At 35.1% G+C, this 23,628-nt stretch overlaps 1 protein-coding gene across 1 annotated transcript; it reads left to right on the top strand.

The window, feature by feature from the left end:
- The first annotated feature begins 691 nt into the window (after positions 1-691).
- On the top strand, positions 692-22,523 carry LOC149807785 (uncharacterized). Its single transcript, XM_089945312.1, has 5 exons — positions 692-698; positions 819-916; positions 3,121-3,614; positions 20,600-20,810; positions 22,402-22,523. The coding sequence occupies exons 3-5, from the start codon at positions 3,229-3,231 to the stop codon at positions 22,450-22,452; spliced, it is 648 nt and encodes a 215-aa protein (XP_089801438.1). The 5' UTR covers positions 692-698; positions 819-916; positions 3,121-3,228; the 3' UTR covers positions 22,453-22,523.
- Positions 22,524-23,628: the final 1,105 nt, after the last annotated feature.

Genomic DNA, 23,628 nt, shown 5'->3' with positions numbered 1-23,628 from the left:
AGGAAAATGCCTTGCCCAATGACACACACACAATTCTTGTCACTTGCAGACTGAGCAAATTGTTTGGAGAATCTAACTCAATGTAGCCTGCTAAGAAAAGTAAAGCGGCCGCTCCTCCAGCCCCCCCCCCCCCCCGAAAAAACCTGATTGAATTACCTGGATCTACTTTGCAATGTTTCCTTGAGTTCGTGTTTTCGTTAACTCTTTAGATCCCGTTTTCTTACGTGAAAAAGTGAGGGCATACATAGGGAGTTTAGGACCGATAACTCTAATGACGCGTACAGTTGTCCAAAAATTAAATAAGCAATCACGAAACGTGTCTTGCATTTCATGTTCACTAGCATTCTTTCTTATACTTCGAACTGGGCAAGCCAACAGCGTCCTTTATGCACCTATGCATTATTAATCCATGCCCTGTCATCTTCATCACGTTATTACGTAGTGAAAAAGTCAGCCTCTCAGAGTAGCAAATATATATTTCTATACAATATGGCGAATGGGAGTCTCAGTCTGAGTGAACTATATGTGGGTAGTCTAAGACGTGAGAGTAATCCAGAATTAGGACAAGGCGATAAGTCTAAAGTATTACGTATATCGAGGGCATATCTAGATCTTGTTGGAATCTTGAGCAAGATATCCCTGCATACCATCTTATCAGTGACCAGACCGAGGGAAAACCTTGCCAGTTCATTGCTTAGGTCAGTCTATCAAAATGTTTGATCATCATCACACGTTCCTTGTCTTCCTTGTTATTGTCTGCTGTAATGGTTATTTACTGAATGAGCATAATGGCCTCATTGCAGTCTCTTCCATTCCAGTCGCCGTCGAAACACCTCCTGGATATTTGCTGGATGATCGTTATTTGAGGACCCGCAGTAGTTTTATCAGTTTTATAATCGACAAGGGATGTAATTATGTAAGTGGGTGAGTTTGATATACATTTTTATGCTTTTCTTCCATAAAAATGAGCTTTGTGTATTAGTATTCAATCTTTTATCTTGAATAATAAGTATATTAATTTTTTTTAGCTTGTAATTGGCACTGTAAGCAGGTATACATTTAACGAGCTTATCCTTAGGTTGTTTGTAGCTTGCTGTCTTTAAATTTTGTATTTTAAAAAAAATGAAGATTTAACAATTTTTAATTGAAAATGTGAAATCTGTATACCGCGTTTTATTACATAAGATTATGTCCTCATCCGCACACGCTTCCCGCAGAATTGTACAATACACATTCTCGTCGGGGGAAGAAGGGGAGTGAAACACGCGTTGTTGAAAACTGCCTATTTGATTCTACTTTGGCCACAAACTGCACGTCTTTGTCATGCCATTTTATAATGCGACGTGGGAATGAAAATCATCAATTTACTCCTAGTTTTGAAATACTTGTTATAATCAAATGTATTTTGGAATAAATAAGCAGTTCATGCACAGTTTTGAAAGCTTTAATAATGGAAACAAAGTTTTTATAATAAAAAGTTATTTTGTCTTACGTTCTATGTCTTCCGAATGTTATAGAATGACCCTATGAGGAAAACACATGAATCAAATATTCAAACTATTACCTCAAGAAGCAAACTGATACACTATCGGAAAAGAGTACAAATGGTTGTAGGCAATAGCTCATGTTAAAGTCATTTTCAACATTCCAATATGGAGTCGTGTATTTAATGAAATGGAAATTGTACTATAGCGTGTCGTATTAATTATGTGCATTTCACAAGAAAATGTCGTATATATTGCTTGATTTTAATACTGATAAATGAGCCAGGTTTAAGTACAAACGGGAAAGAGGCGAAATCATGATAAAACGAAAGGTCATATATCTCTGTTAACAAATAATAAATTATTGTTTTGCTATCATGGTTAGTTGCATGCATCACATAGTAGAAACTTCAATCAACTAATGATAGTGTTCCTATGATATGTAATCAATGAACCAACACCTTTGTTAACAAGACACCGTTGTTAACAAGACACCACTGTTAACATGACACCATTAAGCTTTTAAGTTCATGTAAGATATACTGATGGAACCAGACAGTTATACAATTTCCTTGATTTTATTTTTTGAAATTGTGATAATATCTCCATGATATCAACATTGCGAAAGTAACAAAACATTACATAAAAGTTACTAGTCTGAACGTGAGTGCAGCCACTATGTTATGTACACACACACACACACACACACACACACACACACATATATATATATATATATATATATATATATATATATATATATATATAATTGTGTTATTTGATGGTTTTTCTTAATGACTCTATGTTATGTATGACTGTATGTTGTACTTGACCTTGTTCAAGTTCATGTTATACCTGACCAGTAACACTTATGTTGTAAACAACAGTTTACATAGCTAAAATTTCTCTATCAATACGAAATAATTATTCAGATAATTATTAATTGAAACATGTGTGCCTGGATTTCAGTTTTGATTCTGACCATGGAATCTTCTAGAATGGAGAATCCATTAAACAACAGAGTATGCTTAGAAAATGGTAATTTTGGCCTAGGTCAGGCAGATGGGTATATACTATTGTTTATCTATATATTACTCATTCTCGTCTTAACATCTGAAGCAGAATCAATCTTACTGTTGTGTTCAAGTTTAATTTGGGTGGATGTAATTATTCTTCACCAGAAATACAAAGTGCTCATCAATAATATTCTTGGACTTTGATTTGTAATTATACACTGAAAGTTTGGATTATATGATTGTGATACATCAAAAGAACACAGGCACATCTTCCGACTCTTGCTTGAATTCGAGTCAGTCACACAAGGAACATTTTTATGGTAAGTTCTTTTATCTCAAATATTTGCACGAGTGTTTTTCTTTTCTTTAATTTTTCTTTCTTTCTTTATGGCCTTTTCAGAAATATTTCATTGTCTTCTGGCACTGAATTATGACTCAGATATTAGAAGAGATTATTTCTTTGTCTACTGCTCACACTTTCATTTGCATATCTGCAGTATGCAAGACTTACCTTGGCTAGCAACTTTCCATGTAAAATGTTAATTGTTTGTTTAAATAGAGTCTTGAAATTTTCATAGGTTTGAACTGATTTGAATTCAATTTGTTTAGTGTTTCAACAGGCTGGAATTTTCCACGACGAATGGAACTTTTTTTCCGGCTATAGTAGTAGCATAACACCTGGTATAACATTAGTCCAACACTTTTACTGTATTACCAGGTATGTAAGGATGAAGTATGTGCAGGACAGAAGAGCCAATCGCGCTATTCATAACGTTAGTAGCGATCACATTGATTGGGAGAGATACGTTCAGAACGCTGGACAGCATTTTCATGTTCCGTCAGAGTTTATTAAGGCTTTGATCACCTGCGGACAAAATTACTCCATGGCGGCTTTGTTTCCCATCGACCCCTCCAGGCCACAAATGCAAATAGTTGGAAAAAGACATTTCAGTGGCAGTGATAATGACGGTCGTTACCTGGACAACGATTACGATGAAGATGAATTTGGCGGGAATCATAGCAGTAACAATAATATTTTGGATCCTTTCATGAACAGAACTACCAATGAGGAGTTTTCAAAACACGTGGACATAATGTGTACATCTTTTTGCAGGTAGGTCGTTACCTCAACATCGCAGTCTCTCTTATTATTAAGCTTGCTTTACACAACACTGACGATACAATCCAAAAGCAACATGCTGACCTCTCCCATCTTAAACTAATAATGAGCAAGAGCATTATCTCGACATATGCTTACCAGTCATTAACCGTAACCCCATTAAAATATTTTGTACATTCACTACCATACCCCTTAACCAAACATTTTACAGACAATATCCTACCCCCTACCCCCAATCAGATTGTCTTACAGGCAATACTTAACCCATACAATCGCGAATGTTTGTTTTCTTGGCAAACATTACTTGACCACAAAACGCCAAGCATAAGTATCAACGCCATTATTTCGCAGAAATTCCAGTGAAGAAAACTATGGCAATAAGTCTTGTATGAGCTCTTACACACTGAAACTCAGTACACCAACCAGCTACTCTTCCATTCCCCCAACATGCAACACAAATTACAAAAACCATACCCGATTACCAAAATTATGTGAGGAAACTGAACAAGATCGTATATAAAGTCAATGATTCTGATATAGTTGAGATATGATGATCTCACATTTTTCACGCCCACTTTTTGCAAGTATGGCTTGACAAGCTATTATCAGTGTATTAAGAAAATGGAAATAATAAACTTTCAAGTCTTAGTAAACCTTCTTCTTGCATGTCACCTTTTGCCCACTTATTAGAATATTTATCTAAAGATTAGTTTTGCTTTATCGCTTTCTTCTTAGTTTTTCTCTCTGAGGACCGTCTTCTCACTTCGTAATTTATATACACCAGGTACCACGTTATCTACCCTGCTACCCGACTAGTATATTCATAACTGGACCATCCCATTTTTTGACACAGGGATCCTTATCAAAATGGCTGACTTTGGATACAGGGGAAAATACCAACATTATTGATATGTTTTGTGTTTACGATAACAGGGGATGAATAACATAGGTATTTTGAATGAATTTATACATAGTTCATAGAAATTATAATTAAATCTTTAATTCTAGAATGTTGTATGCACACTTCTTAAAATATTGACATATTTGTATTATAATCACTTATGAACGTTATTTTATGCTTGAATAAGGCGACTTTTAACTACCTCCATGGTAGAAGGGAACAACGTGTGAACTTTACATCGCAACTACTCACACAGTGTTCCATGTCCATCCTATGTGTACAAAAATGTTTGTTGATTGGGGTACCTAAGTGTTAGCATGTCTTTTTCTTTTAAACGATGTTTACGATTGTAGTCCAATCCAAGACAACAGAACAGGAGCAAAAGACTAGAAGAATAAAGGAAGACTCCTAAGTGTGAAAGGGTAAAATGTAACAGCTCATAAAAACATCCATGGCTAGAATGTCAGAGGTTATAAACGTAGGAAAACGGATGCGTTATATTGTTACGTATATTTAATTTATTTTTGTGTGCTTGACCTTTTCCCGTGATTGCCATTATAGTAGATTAGGACCAACTTGCCTTTGATCATTTTTAAAATCTGCTTGCTGATATTTCAGTTCATAGGCTAGCCTTATGTACAACTCAGACTGTTCTGGAAACGGACTTTTGACCCACATACTGGTCATTTTATCGTCTTAAATTTGCGTGTAAGGTTCTCATGAACAAAATTATTTCATTCCTCCTTTAAGTTCATTCTCTGGAATTAGTTACTGTTGTGTTCTTATATATCTTGAGACGAATCATTTATTTAAAAATTATTAATTGGAATTACAAAGTACTCATCGACATTTTTGGACCAAATCACTATTTGGGGATTATTATATATTCATTCAGTTATTCCTGAAGAATAAACGTTAAAAAATGTACTGCTGAAATGACATGGATATGTTGATTATTTTGACCGTTAGAAACTCGATGAAACTAAATCATAATATACACATCAGTCACTCCAAATCTGAATCGTCACTTGCACACTAAATATCAAATTATATTGTAGGGTAAATATTGTTGCATCTTGTGTGATGATCTTATTCTGTTCAAGCAATCTCCAGATGTGTATTGGTGTTGTAAAAAATCTTTAGATCACCAGTTGTACTTCTAACAGTAAGATTATATACTTTTACCCTGATATTTACAAGATGATAGATTTGCTAAAGAAACGTTATAAATATTGTGGAAGTAAATATTATCCATATCATACCAGATCATCTTTAAACGAGTCAGAACAGACCAAAATAAACTGAATAATTGTCGACCTAAAAGCTTGAAGTCGTTTGTACAGAACAATGATTTGAAAAGGCAATGATAGCGTAAACAACACCGTAGAAGTCATATGCAGACGATAGTTCTCCTCAATAATGGAAAATGTTCAATGGTACTAATGTCATGACGACAGGTATGTCGAATAGAAAGAACAAAAAAATTTACAATTATAAATATGCAAGCAGTGCGTTAATGTGATAATATTAAATGCGGAAAATGATAAGATCATAAAAAACAATCAAAATGAATTTCTTGTGAGTGTAGAAAAAGTGTGAGGAAGAGATAAACGCGCAATCACAAGGAAAATCGCATTTTATGGCAATTTTAATTTGAAACAGAATAACATCATCATAAATTGTCTTGATTCAGAAATGCTAAAACTGTAACAAAAGGTTTTAAAATCTTTATTTTGGCTTCAAACTATAAAGAAATAAGCATGATTATCAGACAAAATAAAGTAGGATTATTACAGAAAGGCCTCATGACTCGTCTCATGTTTTAGTTAATATGACGATCAATTAGAACAACATGCAAAGAATTAAAACAATGATAAAACTTACTTAAATATAACTCATTTTAAAGAAACCAAAGGATACAATGTTATAATCATAAGACCAAAATATTTGAGAAAACACTTTTATATGCAGGCATTCATAGGTGACATTAAAAAAGCCACCAATTGAGAACATTGATTCTGCTTTCAAAGACATAACCTATGATAATTGCCAGTATTTAAAATATGGTATGAATCTTTTCAGTTGTATCTCACACGGTGATCTGTAAGACACTGTTGTCAAGAAGATACTTTAATAGTGTGTGATATTTTGGCAGACGTACGGAATATCTGCGTAAATAATTACGAGCTAGACACAGCACATTATTGTGGAGCAAATGAGAAAGCTTACATTACTAGCTTGAAAAGTAAAGTCGAATTAGGATTACTAACATACCATAATATGTTTATGTTGATTGCATCAGGCTTTGATGACGAATAAGCATACTGCCAATTAGATACGCTAATGTAAAGTGTGGCTACTACCTGGACACAGGTGGATTAATACAAAACGTTGGAATATACGACTCGTCAGATTCAATGTCTTTAATTATATAACTTGCAATAAGCATCTGTACAGACGGGACTATCCATCAGCACATGTAAACAAAATTTCACAAAAATGTGAATTGTCACCATCACAGAAGAAAGGAATAGAGCGTAAAATGGGCACCAAATCTTTAGCACTATTGTTATTCTGCACGTCGTAAAACAAATAGAGATTCGCGATATACTATCTTAGGTGTTTTATTCAGTTAGATTGGGCACAAAAGAAACGACATAGAGCATTGTTATTACATCGAAAACAATAGCTACAACCTTAATTTGAATAGAATACTATTCTGAGGCAAGATGCAATTCGATGACTTTTAAAAGGATCTCATGAAGCTCGCGAATAATTCTGTATTCGGTAAACAGAGAAACTTCACTCAAGAGAACGAATGTAAAAATGTGTACTGACGAAAAGTATATTTCAAAAATCAAAAAGATGCATTATTTGCGGGAAAACAGCAGTACAAAATGATTTTTTGAGAGTTTAAACAACAAGATATTCAAATCATCCAAACCAAATCATGGTGTCTCTATAATTTTAGAAGTTCCTTATTGCCTGACGTATGACTTCTACTACAACAAGCTTAAAAACTATTATGGTGTAAACAAGAGATACATATTCGTTGTGTTCATGTCCAGACAGATAACTTGTGCAATGCCATGAGGAAGAGCATTTCGTTTGATGATACAAGTAATTGCAAAAATGATACTATATTCGGCGTTCCATAAATGAAAAACAATATACCACAACCTTTCGAAGGCATCAAGAAATGTGTAATACAAAGGAATCTACAATTTGAAATGAATAAGGACAGTCCTGTTAACCAAACTGTGAATCACAAAAAAAATTAATGTTATTATGATGTTATGATAGCACTAGATATTTAGCTGAGCACAATGTTATGATAGCACTAGATATTTAGCTGAGAACACAGGTACACTTCCATATACTTATAATAATGTTTGAACTTAAGGAGTTTAGTGTACTACTTTGAAAGCAAAATGATATTGCAACGTCATTAACAATTTATTTATTTATTTTATTTCAAAGTTCCATCTATCTTGTCTACAAGAACCACATTTACTGCATTGTTGTCCTCAAGCACATTTTAACAAAGATTTGTTATATTTGGAGCAAACGACAACTAATGTTTGATTATAACCGATCATACAATAATATCTATTAGTTTTGTGTTGCAATGACAAGACTGTTTCACTTTTTTGTCCTACCTATTCTTATCCATGTTCTCTTTATTTATTTTTTTTTTCTATCCATAGATGAAATATTATAGATTATATTTTTCAGGCTATTATTTACCAGATCGGAATGTATTCCTAGTTTAAGGCATGCACTGACATTGTTTTCGGTTGTTCTAACCATGAATGTTACTATTTTACGTATAACTAGGTAACAAAGATCTACATCAGCAACCACAAACATAGTTAAGTCCAACTTTTGAATCTAAAAAATTGCCAAAATCTTATTGTGGTATTTTCACGTAAGTCAAAGCCTTGCTCATCCACAACCAATTTTTCAAGCAACGTTGTAATAATGTAATGGAAACAGGCTGTAAATGTTCTGTTCTGAACTTAATCACCTAGTATACACATTATGTGAAAGCTGATTCTTTAATTCAGTTTCTTCCGCCAGCTACGTAATTGCAATAACGCTTGTAAATATTTAACGCATCAGCGGTCAGTCAACAGTTTGTTTTATATCTGAAAGTTTACGTCAAACGTCAGTGTCAATTTTACAAACTCTGGTACGCTTGAATCAGCTAAATGCCAACAAGGTATGCTACATCTGGTTATTGTCATCCATTCTGTCCAGTTTAGTCGATTTTGACAAAATTAATATCATTGTGCTCTGTATCTATTGGCTGAACGATCATGTCAAATTTTAAAGTTTATTTATCAAGCAAAACATTTAATGGCTGGTATGTGAAATAGTTGTTCCGGTGTTGTAAATTATTATCTTTTTAAATATTTGCTTAATTTATCACGTGCCTTGGGCGTTAAACAAAGTTGCAGGTCAAGGGTAAGGCATAGTGCTTGCTGTTTTGAAAACTCAGATGTCCATTATTTAAATTTACTCATTCTCATAGAACTAAATGACTAGCACGTACTTTCTACATGAACGTGTTCGCTTTGCTAACGTGTTTTTTTTTTTCCATTCTTTCTTGTTGGTCGGGTATGGTCCGGAATATATTTATTTGTGTAGGTCTGGGAAGCAGAAATATTCTGGTGTACAAGAGCTCGTACGTAACCATAATTGTATTCACTGGAATAACTGCTCAATTATAGAGTTGATATTTACACATAGGGTTAAGTGGCCTGGAAATGTTTGCAAAAATGTTTTTGAGATCGTATGGTATTGACTGAAAAAAGCATCAAACGAAGGTGAGTAGGAGAGTACTATAAAAATAAAATGGGAGATAGACTTTTGTCTTTAAAGTCTCTCTCTCTTTCCTATAATGACAAAAAGGAAAATCACGAGTTTTAATATAACCGGGGCTGTCTTTCAAAAATATGTTCATAGAGCTAAATTCCTTTTGTTTAAAGATTGCAATTCTTAAAGTACAGGGAAAAGAATGAACTTATTTGCCAAAAGAAATGGGCTCACCAAAATGAAATAGTTCGTATATTGGCTTTAAAAATAAATGTGCTTTGTCTTCAGTGTTATAATAATTTTTTTTTCGTATTTTTTTTTTGTTCTTACATCATTTCACGTCAGTATGGTTGTTTGTTCAGTACACTTTCATTTGTTTAAAGTTTAATCTTAGGATTCTACTGTTCTCACCAAGTTTACTTTTGACATTTGCATTTTGTTGTGTGCGAGAATTTAATGCGGTTGAAAAATAATTAATAGAAAGAAGACTTTATACTTAGCCTAAGATATCGACAAAAGGTTGAACTATATAATCCAAAGCAAACGACAGGGTCGTGCAAACATATTTTGAGTTTGATGGATGTCAAGACCCAACGTGTGTCATTCGGTTTATATTTTGCGAAATGCTTTTTCAGTTCGCTTTCATTTGCAGCGAAATTCCAATGTAACAAAAAAGAGCTGACGATAATTGTTAGCTTTTTGTTTCGAGAGAAAGATTTCTCGATTTTCCATTTCTTTCTAAAACAAAAGACAAAATTATGCATGTTGGCCTAATAGCCAGACACATATTTAGTTGAGTTGTTCAATCCTAATGAATATGACGCCAGCTTCTCGGCATATATTCAAACGTAACTTCACAGATTATTTTTTTTTAAATCCTGAAGAGCAGAGCTTGACTGGATTAGAATAATTTTGCAATAGTTTTTTCACATTACAACACCGTTGATTTAAAAATTTAGCATGGTATCATGAACCTATTAAGAAACAATGAACATACCTCAAAAAGTTGTTATTCTAGGCCTTTGCATGTGTTCATACTTAAGAATGATATTCTCTACAGAGGTTCCATCAAAGAAAATCTGTTGAACACCATACAATAATGATGATTCTATGTGAAAAATACTTACGTAATGTGTCATTCTTGTCAGTCAAAACTATGTATTTTTAATCTCGTATAAAAAGATTTAATATTTATTTCAAAATAGGTGTTTCTATGTGAAAGATGCGCTTAACTTTTGACGTGATATTAATTAGCTTCGCAAACCAATGAATACATTCAGTCTTCGAATAAATGTAAAATAAAATCAACATCTCTAATGCTGGTTATGAAAAAGAAATCATGCCATTTTGGATTTTAGGCAAACCCACGTAGGTTAATCTTCACGATAAAACACTCATGTAATACAGTAAGCGTGAAAACACAAAACGAACCTTAAAGCACACTTACATAATTAGATGCGCAGGTACAAAGTACATGTTTATTTTGTTCTATGTCTTCATTCAAATATCGATATTTTCACTTATGATCTGGCACGTAAGTTAATCGTCGTTTAGAGACGTGGAAAAACGTTCTTTGATAACGCATTGCAAATGAAGGAAAGAAGAACTACTGATCGAAGGACATAATTTGGTTTTGTCATGTATGCTGACTAAAGGTAGACAAAATCATAAATGATTGAAAATTCGTTTAAAAAAACTGTAGCCAGTTAGAAAGATAACGAATTGCTACTGAAACAGTTTAATTAATAGCAGCAAAAGGCAAAACAACAAACGTGTGCACGAGGACCAATTTGGTTGCAGAAACAATCCCAGAAGAAGACTAGTGTTATACTGTCTGTTTGTTTGTTGTTATTGTTTGCCCTTTTTGAAGTCCTTGTAATCGCCACAGCATCCATCCTCCATGACGAGCCAAATAAGCAGTATACTATGTGCAACACGTGGATGATTATCACTAATAAACCACGAAAGTGACCAAAACAAAGACACGTTCTTGAGACTGTATAATGTTTGGCAAGCGATTACTAAGCAGCAGTGCTGAATTAATCAGTATTTCCAAGCTATATACAGTATACTGCGTATTACATGAGCAAAATTATAACCGGTGAAGATAATGATCAGTACAGTATATTTTAAGAGTGCGAGAAAATACAGAGAGAAATAAACTATATTGATTCAATTTAACAAGTTTTTTTCTCGGTGAGTTTACATTCAATCGAAATAACTACAAGCTGTTCCATCTGCACCGGATGTAACAAAATTTGTTTTGCTAATATAAGAATATATTTAGAATATTTGTAGTGAACATGGTGGCATATCCGGTAGACCTAAAATAAATGTTCATTGACTGTGTGTACTTACCGTTATACAAGACCATGTGTGGATATGCATAAAAGTACCATTAATAGTATGGTATATTTTTCTATATTAGCTGAAGATGGGGGAGGTTCACTTGTGTGTTTGTTTTTTACAAAATGTTTAACTTGAAGTACATGGTTTTTCATTTACTATCTTCACACAAGCAATGACATTGAAAGCTAGAGCGCAGTGTCGTCAAACGAAACATTGGTGATTCGAGTCCAAGTTTCAAAGAAACGTTTTCTCTAAATAAGTAGGAAACGACAGACTCGTAACTGGTGAAATGTGAGACATGAAGTAATTTTGATGATGCAAAGTCGACGTCAGTGATGGATACGTGACACGCATAATTGTTGCATCGTATCTAATGCTTATATGGACTGCACATATTTGTGTGACTGTAAAACCTCACATTAATCAGCTTACAATTAGTCCTGCGCCAATAATTTCAAAGAACTAATCCAAAAGCACATTTTCGAAGGAGAAATCTCCCTTTATATAAAAACTGCCGTGACACTTATGTGATGGCAAAAATCAGATTGACTCTCAAATTATTGTAAAGGAATTTATGTAGGTCTCTAAAAGTACCATTAATCTACCATTTTATTCATTGCTGTCACGTGAGGGTATGTCAGAAAAAGATAACGAGCACGTAAATAAAGTTAAGTCCTCTTTCGAGTGTAAAAAACATGAGCGACTATCATGATCTGTATCTACGCGCTTATGTGCTGTTGTTCGCTGATGTCTACAAGCTCGATCCTGCAAACTACTTCTCATCACCGGTAATGACGTGGGATGTGTTGTTCTCAAACCAAAATCGAGTCGGAATTGCTCGACAATATTGACCATCATCCGTTTACCGAGCGACCCCTTCGTGACGCGATTTATACGAAGAGTCTCATATTTGATCGGTAAACAACCCAAAGGTCGTCGGGCATGATCCCGCTACACGGAACAGTTGCATCATGTATATCGATACCAATAACCTCTGTGAATTGGCGTAGATGCAACCGATGTCAGTTGGTGAGTTTCAGTGTATTTATCCCATACACATTGACGTACAAAGGCACGTGCGCGATTACAACATGAATAGTGATCATAACTACTGCTCTGAAGTTCATTTTAGAATACTCGAAACAATTACATGAAATACACAACGAATATCCGTTGAAACCCGAAGCTTTGTCAGTGCCTGCTACGTGTTTGTCACCGTATCAGTGAGCAGTCAATGACGTAAATACACTGAATGTACTTAGCAACTAACAAATCTTATGACGATAACAAATTATATACTGCACCTACGAAGCCTCCAGTTATAGCCGCGACTTGGTATGCACGTAACCAAGATCTATCGAGAGCTTGAATTTTGCCAGCACGCTTGGCTGGCACCATATATCCAAAATGAATACGGATCTGATAACTAACAGCACAAATGACTTTGAAAAGGACTTTTCCTAGCTCACGAACAAAGCTGTGTTCGACAGAAAACTATGGAGAATCTGCGCAAATGCATTCGAGTCGACCTCATCCGTGATAGTGAACAATACAAACTTCGAGGGCTTCATCGCTGATCTGATCTTTGAGTCTCGGAAGATTTCTCTTGTTAGACCTGTTGCCGTTCACAGTAAAAAATCAAACCTCCAGCTGATAGAACAAATCTATCTTGGTTCGTCCGTGTTGGACTTGTCAAAACTGTTATGTACGAGTTTTACTATGACAAAATCAAACCGTTTTTCCAGTATCTGGTCAAAACTGTTATGTACGAGTTTTACTATGACAAAATCAAACCGTTTTTCCAGTATCTGGTCAAGATGCTGTACACCGACACAGACTCGCATATCACAACCAATGAACGTGGACATGGTTGAACCATGTTTCGTCAATGAAGTTGATAGCAGCGATTAATAATTATCATTTCTCGCGCATACCACAGACTCGTATCCACCAAGAGTTATTGCGGGACAATTTGCTTGGTACATAAGTGCCCAGCATGATCCTCAGCAAAACATGAGCTTGTGGCATTTCAAAATGTAAATCGAGATAATAGTCAAGAGCATAGTAAGATGATATTTGACACTTTATCAGGTACTGAAGTTTCTTTGTGGTTAAACGATTATTGGGAACCCTCTGAGGAAATTCGGCTTGACGAGGCAGTAGCCATTCCTCATAATACATGTGTATATCACAATCGTTGGTCATATATGGTCCTGCATCGAAACATGGACACTGGTTTGCAGATTTCCCAACAAGAGTTTCGCAGATATACTGCCTTTATTATTTTTCATTGGAATACCTGGAACTGTTCAGGCAATCCGTTGTTGATAATATTTTAATGCACATGATACTTCTGACAAGACTCTGGGTTTGGAAGGTGCTGGTCGAAAGATGATCATCGATGCACCTTTGAAAAATACATATTTGAAAGTGTTACATTATTAAATAAAAATGTCCTATCACGAAGTAAAGGTCTGTCTTACTGAAAATCAGCTGGATAAAATAAAAAAGGCAATTAAAAATGTGTGTATGGTGACACTAAAACTTTCTTCAGCAACATTAACAGGAAATGTTCCTTATTTGTTAGGATAATTGTACTTGTTAGACTTAGAATTGACATTCCAATGACTCAGAATGGTTCGATAACGAGCGCATTAGGGCCTTATTTGTTAAGGTAATGGTCCTTATTTTCTTTAATTAGGGATCCTAAGGGCTCAGATCGTTTTGATGAGACACGCATTATAGTGGTATTTGATAGGATGAAGATCGTTGTTAGACTTTGAATAAACATCCTATTGGCAAGTGAAAAATTAATCGTTAGACATTTATTTGTGAATGATTTGAGACATATTTGTCTAGTAAACTACATATTTTCAAATGATAAGAAACGAGTATACATGTTTGTTAGCTCTATTGGTCATAGATTATATAAACATATAGGATGGCCGTTGTCCATCTTCCGTCTGTTAGCACAAGTATCGGTCGCTTCTTCTCCTAACTATTCTGAGCATGCTATACAACGTTCCACACATATGCGTCTCTAGCTCGTTCTGATATCCAACATGGCTGTCATAGCGGACATTTAGAAAATGTTGTTATCGTTACTCCTCCTAGCTGATTAATCATATCGACATCGGGTTTTCACCAAAGGAAAAAGTGGTGTCGATCTGATGTTCCAGATGGCAGCCATGGTAGCAAATTTTTATATCTTGTTATCACTATACCTTAGAAATTGACAGTCATCTCGATATGGAGTTTCTACATGAAGGCTTCTTATGATGTCTGGTTAGTCCTAAATGACGCCAATTTGACATCCAGTATGACTGCCATAATGGCTATCTTGAAAATCTTGTTATCACAGTTCCTTCTGAATGGATGGTCATATCGACATGGGGTTTTGACAGGAAGACTTTACTTATATTTAATGGGTCTTAAATGAAAATGGCCCAATCGTACTTCGAATATGGTTGCCACCAATGCCTCTTTTGAAATCTTGTTATCGCTAATCGTTCCAAACGGAAAGTCATATCGATATTTAGTTTACCTGAAGACTTGGTATGGTGTCTGGTTGGTTCTTAATAAAACTGATGCCAATCTGACATTCAATAAGACCACCATGGCGACCATCTTACAAATCTTACTATAACTAGCTCCCCTTAATGTTGGCCATGTCGTCATGTTGCTTTCACCAAACGACGTATTTTTATGTCTAGTTAGTTCTGGAAAAAGGGTACCATTCTTTAAGTGCAATACGGACGCTTGAAAATCTTATTATCTTCACTACTTCTAAATGGATGGTCATAGGGAGACATGGTTTCAGCAACTGACTTCTTATGATGTCTAGTTGGTCCAAAATTACACTAGTGCTGATCTGACATCCAATATGGCCGTGACAGCGGCCAGTTATACGTTCCTCTTATCTCTCAATAATGTCCCATCAGTTTGAAAAGAGAACAGCTGGATAATTTTGCATTCGACAGTACAGCATCAGCTTCTTGTTTCTTAATACTCCACACACACACACACACACACACTATACATACATATACATACATATATATATATTTATATTTCCTCGGAAAAATGGACCCGTGCTAGTTCCATTATAATAAAAGTTGCAGTAATATGTACTTGTAAACGATACATTTCCATGTCCGCAGATTATCATTGCAGTCAACGTCCGTCAGATATGGTCAAAATAAAAAAGGCGAAGAACAGTAGGTAAGTATCTGTAGATTAACTGTCTAACAACAACACACCATTATACACCATGCTGCTACATTTTGTGTTCTTAATTTATCCCATTTATTGCTATTATAGTCTTATGTTGTTCCATTTAGATACTTAATGGAGCCATGATTTAAAAAAAAAATGTATTTGAGAATAGATCACACTCAGTAAATGTAACTTTCTCGTCATTTTTTTTACTGCAAAATGGATTTATTCATAAGCGAATCACTGATTTTCCGATCTCAACAATTTTAGTACACATCGATATAGGAATTGCTTTCAGAGATCGTTACCTATTCATCGTCAAAGTATTCGTACAGCGCACTTATAAGTAGTCCGTTCCGGAACTTCTGGATACGATAAGCCTCTGTCATGATGGGATATTTTCACTGGGAAAGCTTAATCTGTTTGTGCCACACATTTTGTAACATAAGAAGGTTATCATAACCTACAATTTGCTTGCATATGCTTTGCTTTTATCTTATGACCAAAGAGGTTGTGTTTTTTTTTTGTTGCAATCTATATACTTACTGCATCATAATGAGTACTTCACCCTTATAATAAAACCAGGTCAATGTAACCCATATTTCCTACTTCAGTGACTTGGGCTAAAGTCTAAATACTGTTCATGCCAGAATCATAAAACTCGATGATTGCATGCATCTTGTTAGTATCACACACTTAGAACAAATTAAGGTCACAGTAATGTACATTTAGCAATTTATTTGCGTTTGAAACATTTTGGAGTTTAGCTCAAACCACATTATTTGTCCCTCTTGCATGAGTCCTTCATAGCTAGCGTGTTGCAAATGACGGACAATATGTAATAAAACTGGGTCTCATTATATTTTACTTGGGAAAGTAGCCCTACATGTTATATTATTGTACTTCTGGGAAGGTTTAGTTTCTTAATTTAGTGGCGTTGCTTTTAACTCTTATCTTAGGAAGGTGGCTGTTGTAAGGATGTGAAAATGACACAGTTTAATTGCAGGACAATAATTGATTGAAATGGAAAAGAAACTTGCTTTTTGTTTTAAGATTGTGATAAAGTTGTTATAAGGCAAAATAATTTTAAAAAATTCTTATCATAATCGAAAGTTTGGCCATATTGTGTTGTTTCCGACGGTACTAAAACAAGACACTTAATTTTTTGATCCAAATAAATACGAAACAATTTTACTATTGCAGAACCTTCAGTGCATCTCTCACAAAACACTACTGGCATTAAAAATTTTTAAAAGCGCTATTACTTAGAATAAATGCAAATTTATGCGGATGTTACATATATGACGTATTGACGTACATATGTTTATGCGAACATTATGCTGCCATCAAATTTTATTAAAATCAGATCGCTGCTGTCCTACGTGAAGATCTGACAATAACCGTTTAAGGGTCATGCGCTATGACCTTTGAATTGACCAATGTAAATGCAGCTTTCAAAGGTCTGAAAGTGAATCAAATCGTTCGGTACACATTCATGCTCTTCGTGCACAGTCTCCAAACGCAATGATATAAGACTTCATCTGATTGGTTGATAAAATTAGCGATACTGTTAACAACATAGGTTACCAGAACATGACCCCTAAGCGGTCGCTGTCAGATCTTCGTGTATCATTGTGGAGATCTGATTTTAACCAGACTGACTAGCATCTGAACAAATTCAGTCATAATATGAACAACATAAAGAGGGTTCCTTCAGAGGAGACTTTACTGGACTTACATGCAGGGGCCGGATTAAGGGAGCACATACACTACGTCCCCCATTAATTGGGGACCCCTAGTTGCTATCGATAAAACTGTATGTGCCTAAATAACACATAAACTATCGTAGCCTAATATAGCTATACTAATTATGCACATAATGTACAATTTAAGGACTGCTTTCAGGGTGTATTTGTAGATCTAAAAGTGTCCCACTCTCTTACGGACTCTTCCGGTGGCCAAATGGTTAAAGTGTCATCCTCGGATGCAGGAGGTCGCGGTTTGGAACTCCGTCCGAGTCCTACCAAAGACTTATAAAGTCGGTGCTAACAGCTGCCTCGCTAGCTTCTCAGTATTAAGAGAGTAACGTTACGACTGGCAGGTCTGGTGTCAGGATATGTAATAATCTCAGGTAACCCGGGAACCGCCCGAAAGCCTTAATCCGGCACTGCATCATAAGTAGCAGACAATACGGGCAACCGCCCTGGGCAGCAAGCCCTGGAGATGGGTATGTGCGCGTCATTTCGCGGAGTTTGCAGTTGTTGTCTGCGAGTCGGGGGCGCAGAAGGCTATGGTCGCGCGGGAGTCATTTCGCCCAACGCAACCTGCGACGGCCCTGCTCACGTGTAAAATTCCATAACAGGCAAACAGAACCCTGTCCAAACTAGAAGTCTCGACTACCCTGGTGGCCTAGTGATTAGAGCGTCCGCGTCGGATGCGGGAGGTCGTGGGTTCAATCCTAGACCCAGTCATACCAAAGACTTATAACAATGTTACTAACATCTGCCTCTCTTGGCGCTCAGCATTAAGAGGTTAGTGTTAGGACTGGTCGGCCAGGTGTTAGGATAATTTGACTGGGTGGGACATCATGCTACATGCCTGCGGCATGATGCCCCAGTGCTAGACTTCACTATAAACTACCACACTGCAGACATCATAGCGATATGACTGAAAAATTGTTAAAGCTACGTTAAAAATCCAAATCACACACACACACACACACACACACACACACACACACACACACACACGTAGTCTCATTTTTAAAGTGTGTCAGCGTACAATATATACGGTTGGGTCCGATTAAAATCGAGATTTCCGGCATAACTGAGAGCAGGCGACACCAATATGTTCCGTTAACCTCTTGATTAACCAATCAGATCACAGCTTTGACATTTATATAAGTGATAATCGTCATTAGTAACATAACATTTCTAACACGAAATGCAGTGCTTTATCTAAAAGGTTACTAAAAATAAGTGACCTAGCAATTCCAAAGGTCATTCGAATATGAATCTTTATCTGTGCCTTTCAGACCTACTTATTATAAGCAGATATCGATTTTAATCAGGCCGAAGGCGGTTAATATAAATGTAACATCTAAACTTACTCTGCGTTAAAGAAATGGAAAAATGAAACTGAAATGGTTTATCAAAGCAATTCTTGTAAACAGATTCATCTATGACACAGTCGGCGATTGATTTAAGATTTAACCTCGGTTTTTGCAGTAAATCGAACGAAAATGTGACAATTGTACATTGAGATAGATAGATTTTGAAATATTTTTTACACTCAACGCTTCATTAAATGCCCAATTTGATTACGGGAGCTAGGGGAGGATGGGTGTGATTCTAAAAGTTGAATGTTTGGCCGAAATCTTTCCAGAGTCATGGTGTGTGATGGTGTGTTGTTATTGCACAGTAAATCTACAAATATTCACCACCTGCTACTGATTTCTTTAAAAGACGAGATTGACTTTGACGGTATTATGCTCGGCTGAACTGAAAATCTGCGGACATATGGTGTAGTGTACATATAAATTAAATTATTACCAGTTTGAGGCTGCTAATATTTCGAAAACATCTTTGACGAATAATGTCCCATTTTATGACTTTTCGAGCTTGTCTTATCTTTCAGGCACATGTCTAATGTGGCTATATTTGGAGCAGTTGAGTTGAAGTTCAGAAGACTTCAGCCCCAAAAGCTTATTAATCATCTGCAAACGTGACAGTTTGTATTCATGTGAACTTTCCTTGTAAATGGACAGTTCAAGCTAACATGACGAATAATTATCTAGCCCGAACTGATTAATTTTAAAGAGAATTTTCAGAGAATTCAGTAAATAGAATTACTGGAAAAACTAAAATGAACAGAAACATGGCAAACTGAATCGAAACGAAAGATAACAAAACGAAATCGAAAACAACCAGTCAAGTCTGAAATGAAAGAAATCAAGAAGTGCTGTACCAAACCAATAAGTTGATAAATGTTGCTTGAAGGTACATTTTAATCGTTAAATCAAAGTATTTTTCTGCCATGAAATAAGTTGTTACATACAATAATTCATAAACAAAACTTATGCCTCATTGTAATGCAATTTAGAGTAACGTATTTGTTTACAAAATCACTGATTTCCGACAAGATATTTATGTTTTATTATTTCCTCGTTCTCCGAAATCACATTTCTTTAAATCGGCCTTAGTTTCAGTCATACCTTTCTAGCCAGTATTCATTGTTTACTTGCTTCAGGCTGATTCGTGCCTGTTAACCCATCTCATACATCCTTATCATTTCTATCTCTAAAAGTTTTTGTAAGGGCACTTTTACTAATATATCTGTTCAAATTCTTATTTGAAATTACCTTGAATTACACGTTATGTTTGTTTGTTAATTTTTTTAAAAATTCAATCTGAATACTAGAATATCCTTCGTTTCTTTTCTTTATATTGTTTGTTTCGGTTTATTCCCTTCCTTACTGTTCGTTTCGGTTATTCGACCTACCATTATGCAACTGATTGACTATTGACAAATGCAGTGAATCTAAACTATAGATATTCATAGTCTTCAATCTAACGATTTTTAAAGTGAAAAATACACCAAAAAAGAAAGTTTGGTCAGGCTTGGTGAATCGCTATTGTTTTTCTTTTCTGCAAAGCGAATATGATGAATGCGTATGTTATTTTGTTTTAAATATCAGATATGTTAAAAGACGTTATCATCTGGGTGATATCCCATTTAGAAGATTCTCCATGTCCTGGCTGCTTGACGTATACAAGATGGTGAAGATTTCCCATGTCCGCATAGAATACATCCACGGACTCGTCGGTTGCGGAATGGAATATGCACTAACTGCGTTGAATGCTCCAAACTGGCTGACTCGATTCTACAATTTTGCGTTAACAATGGAGGTAAGACTGTGCAATGGCAGATTCAAAGCAAAACTCGAATCTCCTTTTGCAAGAAATAGTGAATTCTGTGGAAAAGAATCCTTTGCGTTAATTATTTTCCGCAATCTTCGGATCACAAGGCAGGAGGTTTAGAAAATATATAGCTTTTATGTTGGTTTTTTATTTGCCTCTTTTGCTTTTCAATTATTCATTTGTGTGTTGTTGTATTTTAGTATTTTTCTTTTCATTTTTAAAGATAAGAAAACAGTAACATCATCATCATCTTCATCTCTCTCTCTCTCTCTCTCTCTCTCTCTCTCTCTATATATATATATATATATATAATTTTGTTAACATTTCATGCTCGGATCAAAACTGTTGGCTTGGGTGACGAGAAACATAACAGCGGTTGTCTCTGACAGTTTTTTAGCGTAACATTTTTAAAAACAAAATGTATTTAATGATTGTGAGTTCCTCGCGTTGTTTATTTCTTCATTCAAACTGAATTTTTTGTGTTGCGTTGGCGCGCTTGCAGAAATATAAGATAAATACTAAGTTTCACAGCAATCCACTAAAAACGGCGTAAGTAGCTGCATCGTTGAAATTCTGTTATACATTGCACCCAGCTCAACGTTCAAAAAGGCAACAACTCTTACCAAGATTACAATAGGACAGAGAGTTGTCAACATGTATCTTTGGATGATGACCATTATATGTACCGAGCTTCACAGCGATGTATGAAAGAAAAGTTTTGTTCATAAGATTCTGTCTTACATTCAGCTGCATGACATAAATGGCAGTCACTTTCCTAAAAATTGCAAGAGCAACGCGATTTGATAAGATCATCATTTTCAAATAATGAACGTAAGATCCACTGAAAACTGAGTTCACAATATTTTGTTACACACTATATCGGCTCTAAGTCAGAGAGCAATAACTCGAACAAAACTCTCAAGAGCACAGGGATCTGTCTGTGTGCGCCGCTACAGAAGATGATCGTAACATTTCTCAAATTCCATGGCGACCGATTGAAATCATTGAGACTAGTTACGTTCAAAAGATTATGTCCAACGCTGCATTTAGCTAAAAATCAAAACAGAATAAGTTTTATTCAAATATTGCGAAAAACGCTGTTGATTTGACGATATAGGCATTTTTAAAGTGATGACAATCAACAGTAACATTTACCAGGTTTCGTAGCAATCCAACAAAAACAGCGGGAGAGATTATGTCATGCACTGTATTAAGATGCAAGACGAATAAGATAATAACTTGCATCAATTGCATGAACAAATTGATATGGTGAAATGCGCATCTTCAATTAATAAATATAATCATTACCAAGTTTCGTGGCAATCGATCAAAAACTGCGTGGCTAATAGCGCCATTGAGACCGGAAGGTGAGGCAGATAGTCGGATAGGAGGATTCATGAATATCTCTGTTCAGAGGTGGGGGTTGTAAAAATACCCAGTCTTTCTGAATTCGATTGTTTAGCTAATGTACAGTTTACCGTGTCTTGCGATTTGTTTTATTTGCGAGCTCTGACCTCGGCTGTGGCCGTTTTTAGTCAGTTTTGAACTGACTCAAATTTACTTATTTATTCTATTTTAGACGCATGCTTCTAATCAGCTTCACGGTATATTGAATCATCTCGGCAAGTGACCTGCTGTACAAGGAGAAGAAATATTGACTGCGCTTTTCAATATGTACAGTAATAAAAACATGTTTACTTATGCAGGTCATTTATTATTTTATTTTGTGTGTCGGAGAGAAAATAAACGTTTCATTGTTTTTTTCCTTTGGAACTGTCCAAGTAACATCGTTCTATTTACTTAAGATTTAAACATTTTAACTGTGATAAACACAATATACAGAACAGTGTTTAACGGGATGATTGAGTTTTAGATTAGGTGGATTTTCAATATCTTTATTTACTATTATGTCCATTTTCAAAAATCAAAAATATGTGAATGAATGTTTATGGTAAATTCTTATCTGAAATATACGGCCATCGACCAATACATATATGATTCATTGCATAGTGGTGTACGCTGTTTTGTAAAAGGGGAAGTCCAACTGCCTCTCCACAAGCAATTCACTTGCTTCTTTTAATAAGAACCGTTTTTGAAAATATTGTAAGGGGAATTCTTTCCCGTTTATTATCAGAAAAATAAAAAAGAAAGGTACATTTGAAATATGTATTATCATAAAAGTATTGCATATACAATTCAGTATTAATGAAAGTTCCATTTCAAAATATAACAAATGACGGCACTAATAGATCCAAAATTAATGTGGTATTGTAGAATCATATTATCATTCCGTTTCTTCTTATTACTTTGGTTTCTGGCATTAAAATATTCTGGTGACATTTGGAAATCCTTTAGACTATTTTTAGATATTCGGGGAGCTTGCCATAAGATTAACACATTTATTCTACATGTTTTACAACATTGTGCTTCCTAGAAGTCTTATAATATTTTTTCAATTCTATTTATTTTTTATGTGTTTTTCTTCTTATATTTTTGGGAGGAAATGAATCTTGTGAACGTTATGATATAATTTAACGTTAATGGATCATAATTCATATGTAACAGTTTCGAACAATAAAACGCATTTGATTTGTGAATGCCAATATAATTTTTGAAGGTAAAGTTCAGTTTCTAATACACGCAAGCTATTTATCTAAGAAATGTTCATCAGGACATAGGTCCATATAAAACTATGGTGTTTAGTGAAACGGAAATACACACTCATTTTAAAAGAAAAAACATCTAGAACGTGGGTTGTACATAAGGTTCAGTTTTACCAGAATATGAAGTTTATACGAATTGCGTG

This window comes from Sinohyriopsis cumingii, chromosome 1, assembly GCF_028554795.1.
Source record: "Sinohyriopsis cumingii isolate HCF-2022 chromosome 1, ASM2855479v2, whole genome shotgun sequence".
Lineage (NCBI taxonomy): Eukaryota > Metazoa > Mollusca > Bivalvia > Unionida > Unionidae > Sinohyriopsis > Sinohyriopsis cumingii.
Note: the sequence above shows the minus strand (reverse complement) of the source record. Positions and strands in the feature narration are given on the sequence as shown.